General features: G+C 38.9%; 1 protein-coding gene across 3 annotated transcripts in view; it reads right to left on the bottom strand.

Annotated features, from left to right (window-relative positions):
* TMTC2 (transmembrane O-mannosyltransferase targeting cadherins 2) overlaps window positions 1–18,936 on the bottom strand; it is a 450,431-nt gene that overhangs the window by 115,616 nt on the left and 315,879 nt on the right. For all 3 annotated transcript variants that reach the window (XM_080660474.1, XM_080660476.1, XM_080660475.1), the window contains one exon: window positions 16,509–16,630. In XM_080660474.1, coding sequence (XP_080516600.1) covers window positions 16,509–16,630 — 122 coding nt within the window. The remainder of the gene's footprint in view (window positions 1–16,508; window positions 16,631–18,936) is intronic.

Genomic DNA, 18,936 nt, shown 5'->3' on the forward strand with positions numbered 1-18,936 from the left:
TCTAAAAGAAAATGTTCATTAAAAATTTAATTTCTTAAAAAGATAATGTAAATGCCAACAAAATTTTAGCCTCTGTTTTATTTGAATTAAAAATGCATAAGTATCTGTTGCAACATTCTCTCTTTTTCCAGATGTTTAAAACAGTTTGTAACAATAGCAAAGTCCTAAGATAATTGTTTTTTAAATACCTAAATGGGAGGGTGAGAGTATGGCAGCCAAGGAAAGAACTCAACCAAATCGTAAGTGCTTCCTCTGACATACTCCAGGGTGAGGCAAAAGTAGGTTTATAGTTGTGAGTACAAGAAACACAGTTTATTCTTGTACTATTATTTATTAACTAGAGGTCCAATGCATGAAAATTCATGCAAGAATAGGCCTTCCTTCCCCCGGCTGCCGGCACCGGCTTCCCTCCAGCACCCGGGACCTGAGCTGCCGGCACCAGCTTCCCTCTGGCACCCAGGATCCAAGCTGGCTTCCTTCCGGCCCCGGCTTCATCAGGAAGGACATCCAGAAGATGTCCAGTCTAATTAGCATATTGCCCTTTTATTATTATAGATTATTGTATTATTTTCCATATGAAAAAACTGTAAACCTACTTTTGCCCCACCCTGTATTCTTTGAAGGATATAAGAATTAACATTTAGTACAGAAAAAGATTTTAAATATTGACATGATCAAATGCTATTTCTATATCAGGAATTAAAAAACAATGAAAAGATAATTTGCAGCTGGTCACAAATTAATAAAGTGAATTTCCTCTTCAAAATTATGGCTTAACTTTAATGAGTGTAAAAACAAAGTTGTTTTAATGGAACTCCCATTTGACCCAATGATCCCACTTCTAGGAATATATCCCAAGAAACCAGAAACACAAATCAGAAAGGACATATGCACCCCTATCTTCATAGCAGCACAATTTAAAAAAGCTAAGATTTGGAAACAGCCTAAGTGTCCATCAGCAGATGAGTGGATTAAAAAACTGTGATACATCTACACAAGAGAATACTATGCTGCAGTAAAAAAGAAGGAACTCTTACCATTTGCAACAGCATGGATGGACCTGGAGAGCATTATGCTAAGCAAAATAAGCCAGTGAGAGAAAGATAAATATCACAAGATCTCACTCATTTGTGGAATATAATGAGCAACATAAACTGATGAACAAAAATAGATTCAGTGACATAAAAGCATTGAACAGATCATCCAACCTCAGAGGGAAAGCAGAGGAGCGGGGAGTTAAGAGATCAACCAAAGGACTTGTAGCAGGAGTCCTCAAACTTTTTAAACAGGGGGCAGTTCACTGTCCCTCAGACCGCTGGAGGGCCAGAGTATAGTTTAAAAAAAACCCACTATGAACAAATTCCTATGTGCACTGCGGGTCCGGGACGAGTTGGCTGCTAAGCAGGACAGGCAGCGGCACCCAGCGGGCCGGATAAATGTCCTCGGTGGGCCGCATGTGGCCCGCAGGCCGTAGTTTGAGGACCCCTGGGCCATAACCCATGGACATCGGCAGTAGGGGGGTCAGGGCATGTGCTGGGAGGTGGAAACGGCCGATGAGAGGTCAAAGGGAAAAAAGGGAGACATATGTAACAATAAAGAAGAATTTAAAAAATACAATATTTCAAAAATAATGTAGAATACATAAAATACATAACTAATAAAAAAGAAATAGGAAAAAAAAATTAAAACAAAGTTGTTGTGTTTTACCAATATCCTGGAGATTGTAAACAGAGCCTAAGCACATGATAACATTTCAACTGTAGCTCAACTCGATTGGGTTTTGGACAGGTTTAAACAAATGGCTATTTTTAGAGTAGCTCTACCACTAATATTTTTTCTTCCAAAATCTTGAACTTGGTGATACCTGCATCCTAATTTCCTGGAACTTCCTTAGTATCTCTGTCCACCCATCATGGAGGAAAGCAAAGAATTACACTCAATTTTTACTAAATTCTTAGATGTGTCAAACTAAATGACTACTTTAAGAATGAACTAAATTATAAATTACTAGGTTGGCAACACTCAAGTGTTCTTGCTCCAATGTACTGGTCTATCAGGTAAAACTCACTGTCTTCTTCATTTATGTCTATTTCTGGAGTTTCTGTGCTCTGTCCCACTCCTTGCAGTTTGGTTTTAATAAAGTTCCCCCAAGTTTACTCAGCAGGACATTCTTTCCTCTAGATCAGTGGTTCTCAACCTTTCTAATGCCGCGACCCTTTAATACGGTTCCTCATGTTGTGGTGATCCCCAACCATAAAATAATTTTTTGTTGCTACTTCATAACTGTAATTTTGCTACTGTTATGAATCATAATGTAAATATCTGTTTTCCGATTGTCTTAGGTGACTCTGCTAGCGGTTCTCAACCTGTGGGTCACAACCAACAGTTTGAGAACCGCTGCTGTAGAGCCTAAGACCATCGAAAAACATAGATATTTACATTACGATTCATTAACATAGCAAAATTACAGTTATGAAGTAGCAACGAAAATAATTTTATGGTTGGGGGTCACCACAACATGAGGAACCGTATTAAAGGGTTGCGGCATTAGAAAGGTTGAGAACCACTGATCTAGATGATGACATCAGCTTTAAAAAAGGGAGCCATAGTAAGTATTCTAAGTAGGGCTTTACTAGTAAATACAAAACAACTTTCAGGTCCTCTAATAGGTTGTATGCATATTAACATATTTTAAGAAAGATAGTATTCAGCTTTGCCACACTAATTTATTTTTTTTTTTAAAGAAACATCTAGAATTACTAATGTCAATGGAATAAATTTGGGGAATGTCTTCTGGATCTTTTGGGAACTGCGTTTTAATAGAAGCTATCAGAGCAATAATGGCAATGGTAAAATCTTGTTGGTACCCTTAAATTTCATCATATTTTAAACCTCCCCTTTTATTATCAAGTAAAAGCAATTCTTGCCATGTAACATTATTTAGTGAGTCAGCTTTAATATTTATAGTCAAAGCAAGAGTATCAAATCCAATAAGTGCCTAATATAAATAGGCAGTTATTTATATTTCTACATTGAGTACCGCTGAAGTGGTGAGGGGAAGATGAGTGAAGATAATTACCACTTGTGGGGAATGTACACTGTAGGGGAGAAGATGAAAGCAGACCTCAGGAAACTATCTAAGCCAAAGCAATAGATTTCAACTTAATCCTATACTGCTGCTGAGGCAATAATCTTTTCAGATATGCAAAGACATCTTAAAACATAGGACCATAGGCTCCTGATCAGTAATTTTCTGCTTAAAGTGCATAAATTTCTGATTCAAGCAGACAGAAATCCTGTTCTTCTAGCTATTGCTGTTTCATTTCAAGAAATAAGAAATAGTGCACGCTATATAGGAGATAATGTCTTCAAGCTCCATTTCTCAGAGACAAAATTTCCCAAAGCGACCATTACATCCAAAAACCACACTGCCTATTTCTCCATCACATGACATCACAACGCAGGGCTTTATACAATGGCCAGTGCCCATCTGAAACCCAGTGCCCATGGCTAATGTCAAACTGACCAAAGTGTCCTTATCATGTGGGAACCCTCATGTTCCTGGTTCCCACCTAAGTAATTACAGTGTACACTGAATCACCGTGTGGGCTCAAGAATGTACCTTATTCTGTCTTTTTGACAAAGGGCCTCAATTATACTTCAGAAATGAGCCTCAATTATATCTGCATTTTAAGCCTTTTAAAAGAATTATGCTTTCCACTGTGAGAAGAAATAAATTTCTAGGCAGGTAAATGTTCAGGTGCTCTGGCTCCAACTCAATGTTCTACCAGTTAAATGTTAACCATGTAAAGGCCAGTGGTCACTTCACTTGGGCCTCTCACCCTGCCCTCCCGTTTAGTTTGGAATACCACATTTCCTCAAGACTTAAAATATGAGAGAAACTATATTCCACATATAGTATAACATACACAGCATGTTTATATTAAAAATTTAACTTTAAACTTCACTATTCCTATTTCCTTGTTACTTCACATATATAAATACCTAAATCCTTTTATCAATTACCTATTTTAAAATTCCTTTTTTATTTAATGACTAGAGGCCTGGTGCATGAATTCATGCATGGGTGGGGTCCCTCGGCCTGGCTGGTGATCAAGGCCTACAGGGGGGAGGGGAGGTGCCTGGCTGGCTGGGGGGAGGGACCCCGGGAGGTTGGCCAGTTGACCCCCCAATCGGGATCTATCACAGGGGGGTGGGGAGGGGACCAGCCGGCAGCGGGGAGAGACCGCAGGAGGTTGGCCCGCTGTGGGAGGTTGGCTGTGGGAGCGCACTGACCACTAGGGGGCAGCTCCCACATTGAGCGTCTGCCCCCTAGTGGTCAATGAGCGTCATAGCGACTGGTCGACCAGACGTTCTGATCATTCTGGTTGCAACAGTCACTTAGACTTTTATATATATAGATATACACAGAAATTGTCTTTTCACTTTAGAAATGTATTACAAGAAATCTAAAAATAGAAAAAGATTTGCTTTAAAAATAAGCAAAATTATGCATTTTGAAGTTAAGCTTTTATGCACATAAGATACCACATATGCATATTTTGGCATCTACACTAATAAAAGAGAAAGATGCAAATTGACCGTATCTCCGTGATGCCCACCACCAAATCAGGAGTGAGTATGCAAATTAACCAAACAAAATGGCAGGTTAATTTGCATACACAGGCACGGAACAAAGACTGAAGCCTCCATCTGAGCGAAGACTGAAGACTGAAGACTGAAGACTCCGCTGTGCCGGATCCGCTGTGGCCCGGGTCCCAGGTGCCGGAGGAAAACCGGTGCTGGCAGCCAGGGAAAGGAATGCCTATTGCATGAATCTTCATGCAACAGGCCTCTAGTAATAAATAAAAGGCTAGAGAGCAATTTAAATAGCACAGCTCTCAGAAAATACAAAGCATAGTAGTATAGGCTTTGAACACAGATCTGGGTTTAACCTCTGAAGCTCAGGCTCTTTATCTCTACACTGGGTGTCTAGATTCTGGGATTTGTAAGAGGTGTTGGAACAGCATAGTTCATCACATGATAAAGTGTCTGAGCTAATCCAGGAGGGACTGTGCCTGGGATGACCACTTAAAGAGGCAGGGTACAGGGCCAACCTATACATAATATTTATTTCTTTGTTAGGTAGGAAAGCAACAGATTCATGGCAAGGGAGATAGGCAATTAGTGAGAAGTTAGCTGGTCCTAGAAGCTCAGGACTTAGATAAAAATCAAGTTAAACTCAATTAACTACTGCTTGGAAGAAGTATCCTATCTAATAAAAGAGTAATATGCAAATTAACCATCACTCTGCTACACCCACAAGCCATGCCCACAAGCCACACCCACCAGCCAATCAGAAGCGAATATGCAAATAAACCCAACCAAGATGGCTACGGCCACAGAGAGGAGGGAGGCTTGGGTTTCCCCGGCAATGGAGGAAGCCAAGCTTTCCGCCTGCCCTTGCCGGCCTAGGCCTCCACTCAAGGCTACAAAGTTTCAATGATAGAAGATACATAAACCCAAACAGAAATGGCAGCAGCCATGGAGCTGGAAAGAGCAGGAGGCTAGGGTTGCCCCCGGCGATGGAGGAAGCCAAGCTTTCCATACACCCTGGCTGGCCCAGGCCTCCGTTTAAGGCTACAAAGTTTCAATTATAGAAGATACATGAATCCCCCAAAAAATGGCTGCCTCCACGGAGCAAGCAGAAGGCTTGGCTCCACTCCAGGCTACAAAGTTCCAATTGTAGAAGATAAATAAACCCCAGATACCAGGGCCTCCGCTTGGGTCATCAGGGGGCGTGGCCGGCCTGCAAACCACCACAGGCCCCTCGCCCAGGCCGCCCCACACCCCAAGGGAACCCCCACCCTGATCCAGGACACCCTTCAGGGCAAACCAGCTGGCCCCCACCCGTGCACCAGGCCTCTATCCTATCTAATAAAAGAGTAATATGCAGATTGACCATCATTCCAACACACAAGATGGCTGCTTCCATGTGGTCAAAGATCCTGCCCCCGTGTGGACACAAGATGGCCACCACAAGATGGCCTGCAGGGGAGGGCAGTTGGGAGGGACCAGGTCTCCAAGGGAGGGCAGTTGTGGGCAATCAGGCCAGCAGGGGAGGGCAGTTAGGGGTGACCAAGCTGGCAGAGGAGGGAAGTTGGGGTGACCAGGGCTGCAGGGGAGGGCAGTTAGGGGTGACCAGGCCTGCAGGGGAGGGAAGTTAGGGGCAATCAGGCTGGCAGGGGAGCAGTTAGGCATCAATCAGGCTGGCAGGGGAGTGGTTAGGGGGTGATCAGGCTGGCAGGCAGAAGTGGTTAGGGGCAATCAGGAAGGCAGGCAGGTGAGCAGTTGGGAGCCAGCAGTCCTGGATTGTGATAGGGATGTTCAACTGCCCGGGCAGTGGGACATTCCTCGAGGGGTCCCAGATTGGAGAGGGTGCAGGCTGGGCTGAGGGACACCCCCCCCCCCGTGCACGAATTTTGTGCACCGGGCCTCTAGCAATTTTAATATAAAACTAAGGATACAATCTACAGCTCTGCAGGCTTCATGCTTCAGGTTGCTGAAGCTCATGGCCTCAATGTAATGTGGGTAAATATAGGAGAAATGCAAAAGCCTGTGGACTTGTGAGCATGTTCATAGCTGGGCTGCTTCTGAACCTACTTTGAGACTGCAAAAACAAAAACTTTCCAATCTTAGAACAGATGTGGCTTTCTTTATATATTTGCATGCATGTGTATGTGTATATGTATACGAATATGAATATATATCTATACCCAGATTCCACAGAAAAAGGGTAACCTCCTTTGGTAAAGATTAAAGATATCTGTGTTTGAAAAAACATACATTTTGAAAATGCATGTTGCCTCTGCCACCTTTCCTAAAGGTAAACATACTTACATCACAATGCCGTTTTAACCAGAAAAGAGACTCAAATTTTATCCTATTAAAAGAATTTATCAAGCTAACAAAATAGAAGACATAAGTAAAAGTAGAGTTTACCTCACATTAAAATGTGCCCATGCTTTCTTACATGTCAGGAGAGTCACATGGTACAGGAGAAAGAGCATCAACCTGGAAGTCATGAGCCCGAGTCCTGCACTATATGCAGCCCAGCAGTGGGGCGCATAGCAAATTAAAGGACTGTCAAGTGAGGAAAGAGTGCCTGCTAACTGGTATGCGATCCTATATCTATAATAAAAATGAAAGAGTAAGGAAATAAAATTAAGGTACCTACATAACTGTCCTTTCCGAAGCAAGCCATTTCCTCCAGTCACAAAGCAAGGCAACCCACCACTGAAGCAGCTATCGGTGGCTCTTGGACCAATTTCTCCTTAACAGAGTGCACTGAGGCCTTCTTGAGACCAGGGAAATGCCCTCTTTGTCTCTGTATCTCCACTGTTTATTACAGAGCATAAGCCAAAGTGCAGGCTCAGCACCTGTATGTCATATGTAGGTTTTATAAAGGAGTGTGTTTTTAAGGGCACACCACTTATCCATCTATACCTTACATATCCGAGTACTGGGAGAGTATGAGGGCCTGAGCCTGCTGGGCTACTTAAATTGCGCTAAATGATAACTACAGACCAAATACAGAAACCAAACAAACAAAATAGTAACAATGAAATGTAAGTTAATTCAAAAGCAATAGCATCCTATTTACCACTAAAAGAAAGTAACATTTGTTTTCGAACATAGGCATGTATATATAGATATGAAGCAACTAGAATTATTTCATGTAACTTTTAATGCCCGAGAATTTGAATATTTTAATTTTTACTATTTCTAAGAATATCTGGCAAAAGGAAATATTTTTGTTGCTGTTGTTGTTGTTAATCCTCACCTTATGATCTTTTTTCCATTGATTTTTTTTAAAGAGAGCAGAAGGAAGGGGTTGGGGAGAGGGAGAGAGAGAGGAGAGAAAGAGAGAAACATCAATGTGCCTCTCTCACATCGATTGGTTTCAGTCAGACACTCAAACTACTGAGCTATGCCAGCCAGGGCAAAAGGAAATACCTTTAACAATGATTTCTACTGATATGCAAAAGCAAGAAATAGAAGCCTGAGACATTTTTGGATATATTTGAGTGGCAGTAAGTAGAATGATTATAAGATTGATTCTAGATAAAAGTATCTGTATCTTGAAGTGAGGGGTTGGTCTCTAAAAAATGACTATCGGCCCTAGCTGGTGTTGCTCAGTGGATAGTGTTGGCCTGTGAATCCACTTCTCTTTCTTTCATGGGTTCGATTCCAGGCAAGGGCACATGCCCAGGTTGCGGGCTTGATCCCCAGGTTGCGGGCTCGATCTCCAGAGAGGGAGTGCAGGAGGCAGCCAATCAATGATTCTCTCTTACCATTGATGTTTCTATCTCTCTCTTCCTCCCTCTCCCTGTCTCTCTGAAATCAATAAAGATATATTTTAAAAAAATAAAAAAATGACTATCAGATTCATTATGCTTCAGAGTAAAAACAATACAATAATAACTATATTATCTCTAGAATACCAAATCATAAAGTTTAGATGAGGCAACTTTATATAAAATGCTTAGCTGAATACAGTATTGAAATAAAGTTTCTTCTTTATTTCATACAATATTTCAGTAGCATAATTTATATTATATTTACTCCTCTTTTCACAGAATGAATTTTGCAACGTTAATTGGACAGATACATAACAATGTTAGAGTCACAGAAAAAACTATTTTCTGTTCCCTCTCCCTCTAATCTAAAGGAGGCTGTGCGGTGATTATCATGAAGTCTGCTGTGAAAAGGACCAAATGAAAAAATAACCCCACCTCTAAACAGTAATTATTACAAAAGACCCCAGGAAACAAACAGCACAACACTTGAGACAAATTACACAGCACTACACTACTACCGTATTCTAATCCTGGGATACGAAATTTTGCTATCAAATTTCAAGAACTTTCACAACTGGAGTTTTTGTAGCATAATTAACAGGGGCTAGACACAGAAATCTGGCTTAGTGTTTACTTGCAGTAGCCAAAATAAAAATTTTCTGTGTCAAGAATTACCGTCAGTATCCCATATCCTTCCTTCTCTCTTACTAACTAACCTAAATCTGTTAGTAAAATAAGCTATCAGCCAAATAGTTTTTAATTTAAGTCAATATTAATTTCACTGGCTCACAAAAACTGCAAACTATTTGGCTTAAATAAATTGAACAGGACAAACAGGAAGGAAAACAAAAAATCAAGATAACTATAGAACACACACAACTTTAGAAACAACTATAAACACCTGAAATAGCATAATAATAGAAATGTTATTTCTTCCCTTCTCTCTTAATGCATGCCCTATTTTAAATTCATGGCATTAGCCCTAGGTAACAAAGTTCAAACAAGAAATAAATCACAATTTTAGAGAGTGCCCCTGTGTAGTATTTTAATTGAACAGGATGTTGGTATGAAAAGTTCCAGATATTTTAAAGAGATGTCACCCAGGCCCAACTACGGTATATTTAAATATGGACAAGACCAGTGACCCTAAGGCAGAACTACTCCCTAGAGTACCTGGGAAAATTTGTATTTTGTTATAATGTAGGACCGAAAAGTGCCAACAGTCAAAAACAGAAGTCCTAAGTTCATGACCTATGATGCTTAATAATAAAAATCTGTTTAACCACTCAAACTAACCTAGTATATGAAGGTAATATCTAAAAATGAGTTATGAAAAGGGAGAGAGAGGAAGTCCTGGCTTATTTTTAGAATCTCCTATCAGGTATAACAAGGAGAAAAACTCCACACTTAAAATTATGTAATATAGAGTGAAAATTAATGATGCTCAATTCAGAAAACATTGCGGCTGTATCGAATTCTACTACTTAGTAGCTAAATTATTCTTGGGGATGTGCCTTAAATCTTTAAAACTCAGCGTCCTTATGTATAAAAAGAGGAGGGTATTCATTTTAAAGATTCACAAAATAACAGATGTCAAGCCCAGGTGCTCAAGAGATGTACACCCTCTTGTGCCCATCTCTCCTTCTAGGGTCTTAGAAGATTACTCTGTGTGCAACCTATAACCATGGCATTCTCTTTCATTTACTCAGAACATATCACTGGGAATTAGAGTGATAGCATAGGGAGGAATAAGTCTCAATACATGTGTTGACCAAATGAAAGGAATGAGGAAATGAGAATTGGGCTAAGGAAACAAAAATATTCAAAAGTTACGTACCCAGCCCTTAAATAACTTAAAAAGAGAAATGCACAAGGAGGTTACATGTGTAGTTACCAAGATAGTGAATTGCCTGAAGAGATAAAAAGATAAGACTTAATTCGTGTCCCACGTCTAGGTTCAAAAGGCAGACACAGATTTATTTCTGCCATTCAATCTGGAAGCACTATTACAAAGATACTGAGACCATGGTATGGAAGCACAGAGAAAGGAAAAAAACAACTGCTTGAAAGACTCGGGCAAGACTTCACAGAGGAAATAAAATCTGAGCAGGTAGAGAGAGAAAAAGGACATTTTTTTGTACATTCTGGGAGATGATAAATCATTTTCAACTTTTGTAAATACTATACAAATTCTTAAAGAAAAATCTGTACCAAAAAGTACTAAGCGAATCACTCCACTGGCTGTAATAAAGGCACCAATAATCTGTTCTTTATTTGTCTAATAAAAATATAATTTTTATATGAAATCCTACTCTACAGTCTGTCTAATATAGTTGAATATCATTTTTACATATTTGCCTTTGGTCAGTTTTGACAAAACAATAAAAACACTACTCCATCTTTATTTCTCTTCTCTTGAGACTAATAGACAATTCCATTTTACAATATTTAATATATAAAGCATTCAGAAGTCAAAATGTGTGGCATTTTTCACCTTGCCAATTTTATGTTAAGTCAAGGGCCTGTTACCAGGCCAAGAAACCCAAACTTAGACAAAAGCAATCCATTGGGATCAGAAATTTGCCAAATCTCATAATTCAAAAATAAACTGTTAAAGATGGTTGTGAGGTTTTGGCACTGTGATTTCAAGTCATTCCATAATAGGGTTTGTATTTCATCTAATCAGCAAATCGGAAACTATAAAAGTTTTGGTGGTGTGGGGGAATTAAAATTTGGATTGTAATACACAAGTCTTTCCTTCCCTTCCATATGTTTAAGTGAGTTAAAACTTCTAAATCCCGTTTTTTAAAAATGCCTTATAAAAAATAAAGCAGCCTGTAAAATCATATTTTTGGTACAGGGAACTTTAAATATTAAGCCTTGAAATGCAGAATTTGGAAAAAAAGAACATACAGTTTCTACAGCCAAAGTAGTGTCAGACTCTAGGTATATTCAGAACTAAGTACATTTAAGCTTCCAAACTTTTTTTTTCTAAGTGACCTTTTCTTTGTTTTTGAAAATCAGGCATCTTATACTTGTATCAATATTTTTCAAAGGTGGTCATTTATCAATTTAATTAAAAATGATGCCATTTGAAATCCTTAAGAACATCTCAAAGATAGTAGTTGGAGCAAGAGATGTAGATAAATTATATTCTTACGTAGAGCTAAATGAATTATCATACTATCAAAATAATAAATGAAAATGGTTTTCATAAGTTAAAACATTTTTTTTCTAACTGATTAAACTCAATATATTATAACCTCTAAATGGCAGAAATAGCAACTTGTCCCCATAAACTTTAAGTAATGTTCTCCTTTTCCTTTCTCTATTTTTTTTTCTGTTGAACCTTATATTGATTTCTTTCATAATTTCTTAATTTTATTTCCTTTTCCTGTTGTTTTTAATATGGAAAATTTCTTCACCTTTATTCTCCGATCCTTCAAATGAAAATTGTTCTGATATCATATTTTTTATTTTATTTATGTATTTATTTTCAATTATGGCTTACATTCAATATTATCTTATACTAGCTTCCAGTGTACAACATAGTGGTTAAACAATTATATACTTTACAAAGTATACTTTATAAATTATATACTTTATGGTCACCCCCCAATAATCCTACTACCCACTTAGCACCATACATAGTTATTATAATATTATTGACTATATTCCCTATACCATGGTTGGCAAACTCATTAGTCAACAGAGTGGCAAACTGCTGCTCGCGAGCCACATGTGAGCCGCAGTTTGCCGACCACTGCCCTATACTATACTTTATATCCCCATAACTATTTTGTAATTACCACTTTGTACTTCTTAATCACTTCACCTTTTTTCCCCAGCCCTTTCAGCTCCTCCCAACTGGCAACCATTAATTTATTCTCTGCATCTATGAGTCTGGTTCTGTTTTGTTTGTTCATTTATTTTGTTCTTTAGATTCCACATATAAGTGAAATCATATGGTATTTGTCTTTCTTTGTCTGACATATTTCACTTAGCATAATACCTTCTAGGTCTATCCATGTTGTTGCAAATGGTAAGATTTCATTCTTTATAATGGCTAACTAATATTCCATTGCGTATTTATACCACATCTCCTTCCTCCAATGGTCTACTGATGGAAAATTAAGCTATTTCTATATTGTGGCTATTGTAAATAATGCTGCAATAAACACAGGAGTGCACATATCTTTTTGTATTAGTGTTTCTAAAAGCTCTTTCTCATTTTTCATTATTTATGTTTTAATGACATCCTGCTTCATGAAATACTTCACTGCCATCTCTTTCTAACAATTTAAGAAACATTTTTTACTTCTCTTTCTTTCATTGTCCTCCTAATAATTTGTATCAGTTCCAATATTTTACATTTGAGGCTTTCATATTATGATTTATGATCCTTGGTTGCACATATATAAATGTTTTTTAAATCCTCACCTGATACCATGTTTTTTAGTGACAGAAGAGAGAGAGAGAGACCGAGAGAGACAGACAGAAAGAGAGAGGAAGAGAAAGAGAGAGAAACATCAATGTATGAGAGAAACATTGCCATTTGTCTCCCCTATTCTCCCCCTCCCCCCACTAGAGATTGAACTTGCAACCTAGGTATATGCCCTGACCGGGAATCAAAGCCACACAGCCTTCTGGTATATGTACAATGCTCCAACCAACTGAGCCATCTGGCCAGGGCCTCTGCCCATTGATATTTAGCAGTAAGTTAAAAAAAGCTGAATGATGTTCCTTAGGCACAAATGTGCTTTCTAGACTGGACAGATTCACTTCTGTGTATCTGCTTTGGAAACTATCATTTATAGGGCCTCTCCAAAAGTAGGTATGTGGAAATGTTTTTCTTACAATGATCAGTTTCTCTAGAAGAGATTTCAACAATTTCTTGCGATGCGGGATGTATGTGGGGTGGTGAGGTGGGGTAGCTGATGGAGTATAAACTCTGCTGTTGGTGTTCTGCATGTGGTAGGGGAAGGGTACTGACTATCGAGTATCCACTGGAAGACATTCACTCAACCTTTTTTTTCAGTCCCTTTCATTCCACTTTCAATTGCGCAAGCTGTTGCTGAGTCCTGACCTCTATTATTCAACAGCTCTGCCACCATGAGCTTCCTTTCCCTGGCCTTACAGGTGAAGTGCCTGGTTGGGGCATTGTGTACTGGGGGAGAGGTCTGACCGTTCCTTACGTTATAACTGATTACCTCATTTTATGCTCTTTAACCCTCTTCTATGCTAGCTGCCTCAAAATTTTGAGTCGTCTCCCCAGGTTTCTTTTTGAGTATGTAATATTTCTTTTCATTGTTATCCCATCCCAAAGCCAGCTCTGAGAAATCAGTTGTAATATCTCCTTCCACTTTCTGACTTCCAAATTCAGTTTAAATAGCATCTCTTCTCTCACTCGGATCATTCCAATAAGATTATTCTTTCTCAATCTTTTATTCAGTAGAAGTTTATTCTAAACATAATAACCATTACTTTACCATTCTTTCCATACCTCACTAAGTAATTCCTTCTAGATTTAATTGTTTTTTTGAAGGACGTCTATAATTTATTTGGCAAAAGCTTTTAGTGGGCTGATTTTTTATTTAATTTATTGGCCTAGAAATTCCCTGATCATGCAAATAAAGTAAATTCAAAACCCAAAGCCTGGTAGGAAAAGGACTTATGATAAACTCCCAGCAGAGACTTCCTTCATTCTCCATTCAGATCCCATGCTGAGACAGGCTGCTTTCTTGTATCAGTATGCAATCTTGGTATTATTCTTTCACTAAGAATACAAATTTCTCTGCTTTATTAGGCATCTAATTCCTAGCCTTCCACCCAATCTGAAGCTTTGTCTCTTATTCCAGCAAGAACAAAAACAAACAAAATGACTCTTCCCTTCCCACAGGTTGTCACAAGCAGGAAACTATCCCAAATCAGCTACATGATAGACTACTGTTCACTGTTTTGGTGTTTAGTTATTTCATTTCTAGCTACAGGGGAAATTCTCTTACTACTTTTTGAGCTCAGCTATGCATTAAGAGGATATGTATTATGTTTTATTTGGCATATCTAGACTTTTATTAGGGCGATGTTTTCTGGTTACTTAGTCTGTCCATATAATTTCTCTAATAGCATTTTAGTGATATCTTCGAATAGATACATTTTAAGTGTCTAATCTAGCATCTTCTGTGAGAAAGTAAATGCTATTACTTTTAAATAATTATAAGATACATTTCTAAGGACTCACTTAGAAATCACTTTCCTGACCTTTTGCTCTGTATTCCTTATATTCATTTATTTTTAACTAGTGGTCCGGTGCACGAAATTTATGCACATTAAAAGGGGGACCCAGAGTCAAATCCCTGCCCACCCACATGCGCCTCAAAATTGCATTAGACTCAGACCCGGCTGCCTCCCACATTGGGCTAGATCCAGACCCGGCCAGTCCCACGCCGGGCAGGGGGCATAGCCTCAGGTCCCCTGAACTGGTGCCAGGATGGGGGGCGTGGCCTGAGGTCCCCCAGATGGGGCAGGGGGCATGCCTTGAGGTCCCCTGTCAAGCCCTGCCAGGTGGGGAACACGACCTGAGATCCCCTGTCAAGCCCCACTGGGTGGGGGGCATGGTCTGAGTTCCCCCGTCAAGCCCCATCAGGCGGGGGAGGGGGGGAGTGCAGCCTCAGGTCCCCTGTTAAGCCCCACTGGCAGGGGGGCATAGCTTCAGGTCCCCTGTCAAACCCCGTTGGGCAGGGGGCACGGCCTGAGTTCCCCTGACCCAGCACTGGGAGTGCACTTTGAGGTCCCCCATCAAGCCTCGCTGGGTGGGGAGCACAGCCTGAGGTCCCCTGTCAAGCCCTCCCAGGCAGGGGGGCGCAGCCTCAGGTCCCCTGTCCCGGTGCTGGGGCGTGGGGTGCAGCCTGAGGTCCCCCAACCTGGTGCCAGAGTGGGGGGCGCGGCCTAAAGTCCCCTGTCAAGCCCTACCTGGTGGGGGGTGAGGCCTGAGGTCCCCTGGCCTGGCATTGGGGTGGGGAGAGCAGCCTGAGGTCCCCTAGCCCAGAACCAGGATGGGAAGTGCACCTTGAGGTCCCCCGTCAAGCCCCCCAGGGTGGGGGGCGTGGCCTCAGGTCCCCTGGCCTGGTGCTAAGGCAGGAGGCACAACCTGAGGTCCCCCAGCCTGATGCCAGGGTGGGGGGCACAGCCTGTGGTCCCCTGTCAAGCCCTGCTGGGTGGGGGGTGTGGCCTGAGGTCCCCTGTCAAGCCCCACGGGGGCAGGGGAGGGCGTAGCCTCAGGTCCCTGCTGATTGCTCGTTAAGACTCCTTAAGGGAACTTGGCCTCAGCTGTGGGTGCAGCCATCATTGTGATGGAGTGATGGTCAATTAGCATATTCCCTCTTTATTAGATAGGATAATTTGGAAAAAGATCAGGTGACGTAACTAAAGCAATATAGGTAACAGATTCAGATTAGGATTGAAGGCTAGTTCTATTGAGTAGCTGAGTGAGCTCAGAAATTTCACGTATTTTGGACAATCATCTATTGTATCAAATAAAAATATTAATAATACTTTGAAACACATGAAATTTCGATATTTGTAAGTCACAAGAGTAGAATATCAGCAATTTCTTGTGCTTCAAACACACACCACTTTCATAGAACTTGGCCTCTAAGAATGCTTGTCACACAATGAGTGGCCAAATGGTGGCTCCACTTCTTTTATAATAATTTCAGTTAGAAGGAATTCCAGATGATACTGATCCACACACATGCAACTGTTTGCCTGTTTTAAAAGAATTAGACTTAGTTTTACATTACAACCAGTATGGGGTTAATATTGGCTTGTAGAACTATAGTAACATAATAACATAATCTTTGTACAAATAATGTTATTATAACAAATTCATTATGTAACCACATATTGGGGATTCTCCATGTATATGTTTTCATTAAGTTACATCAGGGATCATGACATGTCAAATTTTATATAAAGCAAAAACCACAGTCAAAGAAATACTTTTTTCCACATTTTCTATGTAGGGGTCTAACTTAGTATTGCTATCATTATGAGTCAACTGGCTAAGAACCAGCACCTCAAACCACATCTAGCTCGGTCTGCATGGAGAAAACCAATTTCTAAAGGGTAAAAAAGGTAGGTACTTACCGTTAGAGCTAAGAGTTTCCCATAGGTGAGATGAGCAGGGATGTGGTCGGTCTTGGATCTGAGTGATTCCATATACCAGTGCTCTGCCTCTGGGAGTTTGCTTAATCGCATATATGCTTCACCTGGAAAATGAAGCATGAAAATCAATCTGAGGACACAGCTCTCCAACAGCCTTTACAACAGCATCTCATCACCATGCTTATATTCCATGACATTTCCAGTACTTTCATCTGCTCTCTCATTTTATTCGCTACAAGTCATCATCATTCCGTTTTACAGAAGAGAAAACATGTTTGGAGAAATTAAGTGAAATGGCTAAAATAAAAAGTCTACTAAGTGGTAAAGCTTTAATTTTTAATCTAGGAACATCTGATTCCCAAGTATATGTGCTTTGTCACCATTTCTGTGTGTGTGTGTGTGTGTGTGTGTGTGTGTGTTTCTTAAGATAAGTTTGTTCTTTCTTGTGTACAATCATTTGCTTTTTTAATTCATATTCATTCATTCCTTCAGAAACACAAGCATTTAAAGAATAACTACTAAGTGAAAAGCATTATGTAGGACCTAGAGGAGAGAAGTTTAGGGTCATACCCTCCAAGGTTTACAACTGCATTGAGAAAGTAAGATTAAATGAAGGAATAAAAAACTTGTGGATTATGCATTAATGCTAGATTTTTTCAGAATTATTTGCACTTTATATTTTAATAAGTAAATAAATTTTATCACTTTCATTTTTAAAATCTAATATATACATGACAATTATTTATCATGCCCAGTAACAACTATAAAGCTAGTCTGAGGCCTTTGAAGCATCTGTTATTACTTTCAGCATATATAAATTTTACCTACCAAATAGCATTTCACTAATAGCTAAGGAAGAGGAAAATAATTGGAAATAAAGCCAAAAGTATAGCAGTTGCCCTTTTATTATAATGCCTCTCTCCCTTATATGATTATGAAGAACATTCACCCAATGGAAAAATTATATTTTAAGATAATTTGTATATTTAAGTTAAATATTGTAGCTTTAATAAGCACTGCAAATGTAGAAGCTATTCAGTTTCTGAGACCAAGCAATAGACTGGTAACCTGCATTATTTTTCAAGCAGACTTTTATAGCTTAACTAATCATCATTATGATAGCTTTTTCCATTTATACTCATAATCAGTTGTTTTTTCTATATGTATTACCTACATTGATTGTACATCCTTATATCAAGGATGAGCTAGCTTCCTTTTATTTTAATCATATTCTTCTTTTATCAGTACAGCATTGTCAATACTAATATGTTTGATGAATTGAATTAATTTGAGTCTCCTGACCTTTTGAGTGCTCTTTGCTCTCTGGTCAGTAAAAAATATTGGTGAAAAGTATATGTATGGGGGGATGAGGACAAATATGTGATACCTTAATCAATAAAGGAATTTAAAAAAAAAGTATATGTATGTATCTACTTACATACATCAATGTGTTTCTAGTTCTAAGAACAGTCCTTAAATTATACTATCATAAAAATAATAGCTAGAAAACGTTTTGTATTGTTTTACTAAAACTTAAAATGTGTTCCCACTTAAAAGAATTTGATTAGATTAATCTCATGCTTGGGGTGAGATGTAAGAACTACTGAAGTAAAGGCCGAAGACTGCAATGAAATACACAAAATGCCCACAGTTGTTAGACTGGTAAAATTAGGAATGAATTTTTTAATTTTCATAATTTTCTGTAATAACTATATTGTTTTTTGTTACAATATCTTTATAAAAACTGAAATGCTGTCAAACAGTTATATTTTATTTTTTTGCCATGACAAACTAACAAATGTTCCCAAATAAACAGTAATTTTTCTTAGGAAAAGTGAACCGCTCTTCACATTAAAACCATTCTAGATATAATTTATATAACAGGAAGGATGCACAATCTCCAAAGTACTGAAAATTTTTAAAGCAATTAATGGTAAACATCAGAGTTACAGCTGAAAGTGAGCTTGTTTGCAGGTTGTTTGGAATCAACCTGAAATTCTATTTTGGGTCTTGAAGTGTTCATAAGTCACTTTTTAGAAGTTGTACAATCATTGCATTTAATATAGATTCTACTTTTTATTTATAACAAATCCAATTAATTTGTAGAATAATAACAGTAGGTTGTCTGTCTAGAGAAAGGGTGCAAGAGAACCACAATACCAGAGAGCTTCAGATTCAAATATTTATATTTAAGTTGATGATGTCTGAAAATCACTTCAGACAGTGTACTTTCTTTCTAAGTCAGAAATCTATCATTATTAAAACCTCCTTTTGAAATGAAATATTATTAATTTACTAAATAATTCATGGCAGGCTCATTGTCTTCAGTAAAACTCATAAGCAATTTATTAGTTTGTAAAGCTTGTGAGATGGAGAAATATCAAAGGACTAGAAATAAAAAATATAATCT

Source organism: Plecotus auritus (assembly GCF_963455305.1).
Source record: "Plecotus auritus genome assembly, chromosome: 3".
NCBI lineage: Eukaryota > Metazoa > Chordata > Mammalia > Chiroptera > Vespertilionidae > Plecotus > Plecotus auritus.